At 42.9% G+C, this 12,236-nt stretch overlaps 1 protein-coding gene across 3 annotated transcripts in view; it reads right to left on the minus strand.

Moving 5' to 3' along the window:
* The window catches only part of Mettl8 (methyltransferase 8, tRNA N3-cytidine), a 93,851-nt gene that overhangs the window by 13,766 nt on the left and 67,849 nt on the right, over positions 1 to 12,236 (minus strand). For 2 of the 3 annotated variants that reach the window (XM_087653968.1, NM_001399513.1), the window contains 2 exon segments: positions 4,544 to 4,884; positions 2,889 to 2,938 (listed from right to left, as the gene is read on the minus strand). In XM_087653968.1, the coding sequence (XP_087510094.1) occupies positions 2,889 to 2,938; positions 4,544 to 4,884 (391 nt within the window). 3 annotated transcript variants of the gene reach the window in all.

The raw sequence follows: 12,236 nt of genomic DNA on the forward strand, positions 1-12,236 counted from the left end.
ACCGGGCATGGGGGCACCTGACTCTGCTGCCAGCACTTGGAGGCAGAGGCAAGAAGATTCAAAGTTCAGGGCCAGTCTGGGCTACAGAGTAAGCCTCTGTCTCAGAAAAGGGAAGGAAGGGAGGGAGGGAGGGAGGGAGGGAGGGAGGGAGGGAGGGAGGGAAAAAGCTTAGTATCTTAGTTCTTTATTCTAGTATTTACTCCATAACCTTCCATGAAATCCATGTAACTGTGGCCTGTGGTGTACTGAGGGCTGTGTGCTTATGACATGGGCTTAGTCAGCACCCAGATGCATGTGTGATCTGCGGTTAGGGATGAACACTGGGCTCTACCATTACAAAGTGTCTGGAGGGCGGTGTTTTAGTCTGTTTCTTCATCTGTAAATAGAGAAGAGTGTGACATTTGAAGGTAGTTGTGAGGGCTGAATGGATCCAGACGGTGAGGTTTATAGAAAGATTCGTGGCTCAGAAGAACAAGCACTTGTCAGCTATTATTACAGCTGTTGCTACCATCATCATCATCATTATCATCATCATTATTATTATTATAATTGTCACTATTATTATTAATATCATTATTATAATTATCATCATTGTTAATATCATTAATATCATCATCATCATCATTATTATTATCATTATTATTATAGAAAACTTGCTTCTGCCTCCCAGGAACTTAAAACTAGGATGACCTTCTATAAATGTCTACACAATTCAGATGTCTCTGCACTCTATTCTGTCTAATACATACGAAAGGTCTGCCATCCACTTTTGAGCAGTTACAGAATATCTACTGGATCCAGAATAGTCAGATGGCTAAAGGAAAGCACACGCCATGTGTCCTATCAAGGTGGTGGCCTGACCTCTGAGATGGAATTCTGACCGCATCAACATCCCAAGTGGAGGCCTTGTGACCAGCTAATGAGTTTCCAGAGACTTTGTCAAGTCAGCTGACTGCCTTGGCTCTTCTCCCAGTAACACGGTGTCCAAGTCACTTACTTCCACCACGAACACTAGCAGAACTGTCTTGGTGGAGCCTTAGGAATTAAACGACCCTTGGAGAATGATCTGACCTCTCAATTCCAATGGTCTAATTATGGTAAAACATTCTGAAAATGTAACATATTAACCCTGTGGGCGGGGAAGCTCAATTCTCCCTTTGGAAGGCGGATTACTGTTTGGCTTTTAAAGATGAATTAATTTCCCCATGTTACTAGGCACACCTTAATCACAGTCCAGGAGATGAGGACAGAAGACTCTTGTTTGAGGCCGGCCTGATGTGTGGAGCAAGACCTTGTGTGATGAAAAGGGTGAGTAGGAGAAAAAGGGAAAAGAGGAGGAGGAGAGGTCAGAGTACAACTAACTAGTATGGAATTGGAGATTAATAATCAATATATATTAAGCTCTTGCTATATCATACTGTTAGGTTATCTGGAATACATAAAATAGGGAATCCAGAAATTTAAAAACAACATGCTCAGTAATACCTTGAGATCAGTCTTGGGGCTGGGGATTTAGCTCAGCGGTTAGAGCGCTTACCTAGGAAGCACAAGGCCCTGGGTTCGGTCCCCAGCTCCGAAAAAAAAAAAAAAAAAAAAAAAAAAAAAAAGAGAGATCAGTCTTATAGAATAACACATCACTCAACTAATATGTGTGTGTGTGTGTGTGTGTGTGTGTGTGTGTGTGTGTGTGTGTGAAGCTCTAGTATCACTGGGGTAAAGGGTCTGGTCATATGATACAGGAGAATAGAAAACTTCATCTTAGAAGCTGGAAAAGGGAGACAAGATCATAAATACAAAGAGTAAGACCATTCACCTGTGACAGCACCTCCCTCCCGTGGCTGGCCACAGCAGTGCCCAGTAGGTAGCATTAGGGAAGCACTGTCTGTTCCTTAGGTGTAGGAGGGATCAGAGTGTCCTGAATCTGAAAGTGGCAGGATGTCTGGCATTGTGCTAATAATGACTGGTGAATCAACGGTGCACATAGACATTTGCCATGCCACCCTTTGCTTTTCCATTTTTGCAGTTGAAAGTTTAATAGATCATATTAAGTTGAAAGCTATGCATGCAGAATGGGAACTGTGCAGTGGTTAGGCTGCATGAAGGGGGAATCCCTCATCTCCTCCTGACAGCAGTTTTCTGAAATATGCTTATGTTGACTTTAGTGGGGGAAATCACTCTTGTGTGTAAACTGGAAAGAAGGAAGGAAGGAAGGGAGGGAGGGAGGGAGGGAGGGAGGGAGGGAGGGAGGGAGGCAGGCAGGCAGGCAGAGGAGAGATCAGAGGAGGTAAATGGTATAGAGTTCTCTAAGGGACCACCTCATCACAGAAACACAAAACCAGCAAGGTGAACTGGTGGGTGGTGAAGAGAGGGTAAGAAGGACATCTGTGTTGTCCTCATCTATTTCTACGTCCCTGAGGCTTGTGGTCAGCGCTACCGCTCCAGATGACTCTGATTATGGGTACAATGGCCTGACATACAAAGGGAACATGCCTGGTGTTGCTCCAGCACATTGATACCACAGATGAGGAGTGAGCTGTGTTCTTCAAACTCCTCTCTCTGTGTAGATGCCATCTGGCTTCCAGGAGGAGCACACCATGTCTGACGCTAAGCAAAGCACAGATTGGTGGGAGGATGGAAATCTCTCGCTCTTTTCTCCTTCTGCCTTCTACAGAAACAGAAGTTTAAATCTACCTCAAACCCATGGCTGTGGAATGCTCTCCGATTCATGTGAGGTTAGTCACTCAGAACGTCTTTTCAAACTTGCTTTAGTCATGGTTTATATGGGAAAATCAGAACTCTCTTGGCATATGCATGACAAGGTATTTCCAGAATTTTCCAACTTCCCATAAATATGTAAGATCTTGTAGGGGAAAACACTTAAAACTCACTGCAAGGTGTTCAGGATTGGAAACACGCTATTTCCAGCACCACAGCCAACCTAAAATTGAGAATAAACAAATGTGAACGCATTGCATTTCACTCCCAATACTGGGTTTTCTATTTAAGAAATAAACGATTACTGGATTTCTGGGTGTGGCAGAACTTGTGAAACTGGATGAAACAAAGCACAGGAGTGACAATCAAAGTTAGACTGCGGAAATATTCACAGTGTGAATCCACCAAAGCCCCGCCCCCCCAACGCAATCAACAAGTGAACAATGCATTTGGACACCACGGCAGCAATGAAGCGCCTGCAGCAGCTATGATAAAGAGCAGGACTCATAAAATAGACAGCGAAGGGAAGGAACAGACAGAACACAAATGAAGAACGTGTGGCTTCTCGGTGTTTGAAGAGCTGCGAGGCATACTGAGTGGTGGGAACCGTGTAAACTGAATCAGGGTAAGAGGGGCCTGGACCTCCAGGCCTGTAATTTCGGAAGCTCAGGAGGCTGAGGCAAGAAGACTGAGCTACACAGTGAGTGTGAAGCCTGGGTAACTCAGAGAGACCCTGTCTCAAAATGGGCTGGATTGTAGAACCCTTGCCTATATGTGAAAGGCCCTTGGTTCAAACCCCAGTGTGTGTGTGTGTGTGTGTGTGTGTGTGTGTGAGAGAGAGAGAGAGAGAGAGAGAGAGAGAGAGAGAGAGTGTGTGTGTGTTTGTGTGTGTGAGAGAATGAGAGAGAGAGAATGAGAGAGAGAGAGAGAGAGAGAGAGAGAGAGAGAGAGAGAGAGAGGATACGCTGGTCTCGAACACGTCTGATACTCTTGTTTCTGCCTCCTGTGTGCACGTGCTACCACACTTGTGGTATTGTAAAGTTTAAAACAGACTCTGCTTTAGAAGCTCTAAAAAGTCTCCAATTATTATAAACTAGTCAACTTAACCCAAGACGGGACAAGGAAATGCAGGTAAAGTCTATACCAAAGACACCTGCTGAGAAAACAATTAAATGCAGTACCATGACAGCAGGTAAGTGAAATTATAACATCCCATTCACAGAAGACTGTGCAGCCACAAGGATGTTTACAGAGGACAGGTAAAGGTGGAAAACTGCTGTGAGATGACGTGAAACGAACAACACAAAGCCTCAAGGTTCAGGCATTGCCTAAACCAAAGCAGAAAGGGGGTGAGATAGGTCCTTCCTGGGATTGTGGGTAACTGCATTTCTCTTACGTTCTCATTAGCAAATTCTCTGTAATCAACAACTATTATCTTTAGGGTCAGAAAGATGGGGTGGAAAACCGCCGTCTACACTAGATTACAGCAAACTAAACACCTTGCTTATTTTTATTTCACCCCAAGCGGGGCAAGAACACAAGGCAAAAATTTGGACTAAAAGTTTATCAGGGCTTAAACACTGCCTCTAAGTCAGAAATTACAACAAATTAAGGGGGGAGGGAGAGTAACACAGATGAAATTAAAGCCACAAACTTAAACTTGACTGATTAAAGACAGGAGTCCCTGAAGTATTGTTTATGCACGTAAGCACACGGAGCATTTAATTAGATCGGATCTTTCCACCTGGACAGTCTGGACCATTCATAAAATAGTGTGGGCTGCACACTTTCTACTGTTACTTCCTGTCTTGTCCCCCAGGCACGGTACCTCTAGTATTCGAAAAGTAGCCTTGCTACCAGGAAACTGCTCTGCCTTCCTGGGTCCTCTGCTGTATTCTTCCAAGTCAGGGTTAGAAGCAGACCTTTCTCTGCTCCCAGGTTCTGATGAGACAAAAGTCTCTTGTCGGTGGGTTTCTGTTCCTTGCGTTCTTGAGATGCTGCTTCTGGCTGGGTCCCAGGATGATTCTCCCAGTTTCTCTTTAGTGTTCTGATCAACGGGAAGAATTTCAGGAAATTCCCTCAACAGCCAATTACGATTCTTGAAAAACTTATTCTTATGGGTTTGGTAAAAAGTGTCCCAGTATTTGTTAGCAGCATTTTCAAACTTAACTAAAACAAAGAGGAAAAAAAAATCCATTTTATTATGAGTCCTATTTACTATTGACTGGTATTTTGATAACTAAATATCTTCAGTAATTAAATATTTAAGCCAAGTGTTGTGGTGCACACATTTAATCCCAGTACTTGAGAGGCAGAGGCGGACAGTTTCTCTGAGTTCAAGACCAACCTTATTTACAGAGTGAGTTTCAGGACAACCAGGGCTACACAGAGAAACACTGTCTCAAAGTAAAATAAAAAGTATCAGTAAAATTACTGTAAATATATCACATATTGCAGTTTGAATGAAAATGGCCCCCCTATGCGCATAAGGAGTGGCATTATTTGAAAGAATTCGGATTTGTGGTCTTGCTGGAGTAGGTGTGGCCTTAATGGGGAAAGTATGTCACTGAGAGTGAGCTTTGAGGCTTCAGAGGCTCAAGCCAGGCTCAGCGTCGTCACTCTTCCTTCCTGCTGCCTGCTGATGTAGAACTCTCAGCTCCTACTCCAGCACCATGCCTGCCTGCACACTGCCATGCTTCCCACCATGATCATAATGGACTGAGCCTCTGAGATTGTAAGCCTGCCCCAACTAAATGCTTTCCTTTATTGAGAGTTGCTGTGGTCATGGTGTCTCTTCACAGCGGTAGAACACTGACTAAGACATATATATATATTTATCAAGAATTGCATTTCAACTTAATAACTTTAATATTATAACAATTTTACTTACCTGATATAAGGCTAAAAATACAAAAGTTCATCTTATCTTCCTCAAAAGATTAATATGCAAGATATTTAGACCCACTCTTAAAAATCTGCTTTTCTGTCAATAGTTGGCCATTTTGTGAGGAATAGAATAACTGAGAATTACTTTCTGCAGCCTAGTTTTGAATATATATATATATATATATATATATATATATATATATATATATATATATATATAAAGATAGGATCTCACCATGCAGCTTTGGCTGGCCTGGAACTTGCTCGTAGACCAGGCTAGTCTCAAACTATAGAGATCTGCTTTTTTCTGCCTCTCAAGTGCTGAGACTAAAGGCATGCATGTGTTAATATACTTGGACCAACAAACATTTTTAATCCGTTTTTTTTTTTATTTTCTTAGAGAAAGTACCCCACCCCAGTCTCTACACATGCACTTTAAATATGAGAAATGCTTACTGGCGATCAGAAAAGAATGTGGGAATTATAAATTTCATGACTTTAGAGCAAGGGGGCTCAATGAGACTGTTTACTCTGACTGAGTTCCTAGTTTTACATTTGAAGAAAGGAGCTGAAGTTGCTTACAGAGGCCACACCATAACTTCATCCCCCACTGCAACCCCAAATCCAGAGGGATCTCTCTCTACCACTCTCCTAATGGGAGTCTCCAAGAGAATTATTGATGCTTTCTGGAACATCAGGCCTTAGTGAGTGATGTCATTCTAAGGATTAAGGCGCCACAGTTTGGTCAATGGTCTCAGCAGTCCTTAGGCTCCTGCTTCTCCTCATCTCTATCTTGCATTAACAAAATGATTCAGGCCAAGCAACACAGGCCTGTAATCTAACACTTGAGAGCCTGAGGCAGGAGGATCATGAGTTAGAAATAGCCTGAAACACACAGAGAACGTGAAACCAGTCTGGACTATGTCACAGAACTCTTGCCTCAGGTAAACTGTGGTAACATGTATCTTTACGATTAGTACTGTGAGATAGAAGGAGGTTCACAAGTTCAAACAAAAACCAAATGAGTGAATGAGCCAGTTAATTAAATAAAATAATTTGCTCACTCTGTCTTTCATTCAACAACCATTTCTTGACTCTATTTATGTGTAACAAGGTTAATCCTTGGGCTTAATCCATGGATTAAGAGTCCCCCTTACCCTAATAGACAGGCTCATGATATTTTAAAAGTGCATTCAAAGTCTGTGAAGGCTTCCTAATGGGTTTGTAACGATTTCAGGGTCAGTGTTGGAGGAAAGTAAGGCATAGGGCAGTGTGTATACTACACCATTCACTAGAAAGAAGGAGGAAGAGAAAAAATGCATGTGTACACAAACACGCAGGAGCATGTGTGTGCAGATATAAAACCGCACCAGGCATGGTGGCTTAAGCCTGTAATCCCAGCACTGGGTAGCCTGAGGCACACAACTGTCATGAGTTCAAGGTCAGCCTGGGTACAAATTGGGACACTGCCTCAAGCAAATGAATAAATATAGAACAACAAAAGCAAACAAGCAGATTTTAAAACCTGTGGTTTGAAGGAGAATTTTTGTTTAGTTTCGATCCATGTGAATTTACCATCAATTCTCAAATCATGCTAAACCATGCATAAAAATAAGGGACTCAGGTTGGGGATTTAGCTCAGTGGTAGAGCGCTTGCCTAGGAAGCGCAAGGCCCTGGGTTCGGTCCCCAGCTCAGAAAAAAAGAACCAAAAAAAAAAAAAAAATAAGGGACTCCCTTCCTTCATAGGAAGCCTCTTTGAACGTGGAGCTGCCTGCAGTTAGTTTCCTTCCCTTTATAACTGTCCTGACAGTTTCCCTTCATTTTCATTGTTATAGCCTTGTCTCACAGACCTTCACCCACCCGCACACAGGCTTCCTGAGTCCACTGCTGCAGCCAAAGTAAAGTATATATTCCATCTGCATTTAACTGTGAGACGTGACCATGGGTCTCTATACTATAAGGAATTATATGATATTAAGTCTAAACCATCTTCTCATTTGTACTACCAAAAGGAAGTCTACTTATGGTTAATCAAAAAGTGCATGTTTGTCTTGAAAATATTCTGTGTTCGCTTTTAACAACTGACGCTCACCTGTGCACTGTGCAAGACAACAGAACAACAGTCTGGAAATGAGACTCAGGAGGAAGTGGACAACTTCCAGATTTCCCAAAGGATTTCCTAACAGTTCTTGTCTTCCTTTGTCTTAAAAAAGTCTTTTTATAATTCACTCATAAGGATTTTGTTCCTAAGAAAAAGCAGCCCAAAGACCTACATTTAACGCTAACAAGACACATTTAGTCACACCTCTAATACTTGGTTTTCTAGTAAAAAGGTACGTGTGAAGTGAATCACCATTAGCTGGCATCTAATACGCCTTGGCTAATCTAAAGGTGTATTCCCTAAGAATTAACCAAGGCGGAGTAGGAAATCCAGGAGAGTAATGTGACAAAAATATGTGCAAGCACGTCTATTTATTATAGGAAAGAAGTGGTGATAACTCAAAGACCCAGCCTAGAAATGAGAAGCAAACTGTGTGGACCAGCACCTGAAACATTCACGATGACAAGGAAAAATAGATGCTCATATGTTAGCTAAGACATTGGTGGCAACTCTGACATTTTTTATACTCATTCATAGTGGTTACAAGTTTGGAACAGTGTAATAGGATAATTATTAGGTCATTCTTTTGCAACACTGTTGGCAAAGATAAAGTACAATAATTAGGGGCTGGGGAGATGGCTCAGTGGGTAACAGCACTTGCTCTGCAAACATGAGAACCTGAGTTCAAGCCCCACAGGAAAAACCCTGCATTGCTGTGCAATTCTGCAACCTCAGCATTGGGGGTGGACAGGTAGATCCCAAGAGTTCACTGGCTGGCAAAGCAGCATACCCACAAAACCACAACCCACCAACCCACAAGCCCACCAGCCCACTAACCAACCCACCAACCCACAAGCCCACCAACCCACTAACCAACCCACCAACCCACCCACCAACCCACTAACCAACCCACCAACCCACCAGCCCACCAACCCACTAACCAATCCACCGACCAACCAACCCACCAACCCACTAACCAACCCACCAACCCACTGACCAACCAACCCACCAACCAACTAACCAACCCACTAACCCATCGACCAACCAACCCACCAACCCACCAACCAACCCACCAACCCACTGACCAACCAACCAACCCACCCACCAACCCACCAACCAACCCACCAACCAACTCACCAACCAACTAACCAACTAACCAACCCACCAACCCATCAACCCACCAACCCACCAACCCACTGACCAACCAACCAACCCACCCACCAACCCACCAACCAACCAACCCACCAACCAACCAGCCAGCCAGCCAAGAAACAACAAGGTTCTGGTTTATTGACAATAAATCTGAGTGTGCTACAGGAAGACATCCAACTTTGTCTATATACCATATATAGGCATATGCACTTGTACACTTGCATGCATGTAACATATTCACACACTCACACCCTCACAGAATCTTGTATGTATTATCCATTCACCTTACCAACTTCCTTTAATGAGAATCAGCATACCTGTAGAGCCTGTGTGAGCCCCCATATATATGTCTGTGTATATATGAATTTATGGAAAACAAGCATTACCAGTTATTAACTTGTAATGATGTTACTATAATAAGCTACATTCAAATATGAAACACATTGGTCACCTAAATTCAACCCTAACTAGGTATAGTAGTTGTATTGGCTGGGTCTGTGTGTCAACTTGACATAAGCTGGAGTTAGCACAAAGAAAGGAGCCTCCCTTGAGGAAATGCCTCCATGAGACCCAGCTGTAAGGCATTTTCTCAACTAGTGATTAAGCGGGAAGAACTCATTGTGGGTGGTGCTGTCCCTGGGCTGGTAGTCCTTGGTTCTATCAGAGAGCAAGCTGAGCAAGCCAGGGGAAGCAAACCAGTAATTAACATCCCTCCATGGCCTCTGCATCAGCTCCTGCTTCCTGACCTGCTTGAGTTCCAGTCCTGACTTCCTTTGGTGATGAACAGCAATGTGGAAGTGTAAGCTGAATAAACCCTTTCCTTCCCAACTTGTTTCTTGGTCGTGATGTTTTGTGCAGGAATAGAAACTCTGATTAAGACATCGGTGTACCCCTTTAATCCCTGGACTCAAGAGACAAAGGCAGGGGCAGAGGCAGGCACACAACTTTGAGTTCCAGGCCTGCTTGGTCTAAACAGTGAGTTCCAAGCTAGCCAGAGCTACATACTAAGATGTTGTTCCGAACAAAACAAAAATCAGTCAAATAGATAAACAAACACCCCAACAGTGACATACAGTTTTAGGTTCTACATCAAATGCTTTTCTTAGATTTTTCTCCCACTTACCCCTAACGGGGCTGCCTATTGGCCCAGCTGAATTCCTAATGTCCTAATCTTGTTTATCTTTGGGAACAGGATGTTTTACGAACAGATGTTCCTCATCAGGTGAGCTAGCCAAAACCAATTGGCACTAAGATAGCTGACAGAGATTTCTGGAAGTCTGTTCTTAGTGATCCAATTTACATACTGAGTGACACACCGGGCAGGCTGCCTGGGTAAGAAGCGCCATACTGTAAAAGAAGTGCACGTGCCTGAGAACTGTCAGTGCCAGAGAAACACTGATACTCCTGCCCATTAACTAACAGCATAAAACACGGACATAGATAGCATTTTGGTCATAGTTGCCCCATTCTTATCCTCCTCCCTCCTCCTTGCTCCTCTTCCCTTTCCTTTCACTTATCCCAAACCCGTTTTCCCTGCCCACCACGGCATGAGATCTGTGAGCACAAAACTCCTGCTTGTCTGTGTTTTGGACATAGAATAAACCTGAGCTCTTCCCATGAACCCTCATTCTTACCCTCTGGCTTTGCCACACCAAATGAAGAAAGAGAGAAAATAAGAGAAAAAGGATAAGAGAGGGAGAGGAGAAGCCAACAATTTGGGGTTAACAATATCTTTCAGATAGAAGATATTTCAATTTATAGATAAGAAATTCAATGTCAGAGGCCTTATAAGATTCTTCCCCAACCCCCAAGGTCATATAGCCAGAAGAGGCAGCATCAGGACCTAGATTAAGTCTGTCAGACTCCCAAGCCCTTGGTTTCTGGCCATCACATAGCATCATCTTAATACAAAGTTAACATGTGCTCCCTCCAAAATATTCCTGAAGATAATCTGTTCTTCTGATTCTTATTTTCCTCTCAATTACAAAGCACCAAGTTGAAACCAAAACCTCCATACAAGTTTTAATCAGCATAAAAGTATTGTAAAAATAATGCTGACTGGAACTAGCCTTCATAGAGAGAGAGGAAGTACAGAATCAATTAAACAAGTTCTTTCCATGAGATAAAATGCAAGCCCTGTAAGACTACAGGATGAATTCATGGTTGGCAACAGAACCATAAAATGTTCTGTGAGTACAGGTTGGTTTGTGGGGTAGACACTAGGCAGGGCCAGCACCTGTGGCTGGAACGTGTTGGCATTTTCAACTGTACGCAGCCAACAGTGTCTTCCATCAATGCTGGCAGCTCTGTAGTTCCTGAGGGGGTGCAAATGTCTCTGTGACCTTATGAAAGCACAACTGACTTCATCAAAACTATGGACCTGACAGTAAACACCTCCATGTGCAAGCAAATTTTTGAGACTGAAAGCCTGTCTGTAGTGACAGGGGACAATAGGTGCCACTCTCTGACCATGACAGACTTCGGGCTCACTCTGCTGTTAACTGTCACAGGTTCAGGCCAGGAACCACAGAGAGTCTACGCAGGGTGGGGAAAGCTGTGTTGCCTTGCTTTTAACAGGTGTCTGGGTGATGAATTTTCCTTGGAGGAACATCTTTTTCCTTTGTTGTCCTAGTTGCTAGCTGTCCAGAGTAAACTGGTCTATGCTAGTGACAATGAGAGGGATACAGTGGTCGGTTTCGGCCTAGCCCAGTGAGTAAAGAGCTCAGTTCTTCTCTTATGACTTTCTAGACCGCTGAGCAGAACAGAAGCAGTACACTAACTATGCTGACATGCTCACAAGTCGTCGGAATCACCCTGAGCATCATAACTGAAAAAAAACCAAGTCAGACCATTTAGGTATCTGGCATATATGATGTGATTAATATGAATTATGAAAATTTATTCTAAGTTGCTATGTAACAAAAAGTAATTTAAAGTTATTTTTGCACATCAATTACGCAAATACCTGAACTTTCAAAGTTGGAAATTTCCACATGTCACTGAAGGAAGTTCACTGTCTAATAAAAGAGAACTCTGAAAATTATAAAATTAAAAGTGTAATTCTAAGGGCACTGCATGAAACTTTTAGCAGCCAAAGTCATGTTACAGGCAGGCATGCTATATTTATCAGCGCAGGGTGTTTAACTCTTCTGTTTTTCTTTCCCCTTCATAAAGAACATTCTCTTCAGTGGTAAGGTATTCACAACACAAGTGAGCCTTCTTTATCTGCCTAATGGAGATAACTCGCCCTAGGTAGGACTTTATTTACGAAGATATTTTAAAGCAGATACAGCAGCTGCTGGTGTTTAAAAAGCCCACTGCATTTGCTGTACAATCAGCTGACATATAGCACACTGGAGATCTTTTTAAGGAAATTATAAA

This window comes from Rattus norvegicus, chromosome 3, assembly GCF_021556685.1.
Source record: "Rattus norvegicus strain SHRSP/BbbUtx chromosome 3, alternate assembly SHRSP_T2T, whole genome shotgun sequence".
Taxonomy (NCBI): domain Eukaryota; kingdom Metazoa; phylum Chordata; class Mammalia; order Rodentia; family Muridae; genus Rattus; species Rattus norvegicus.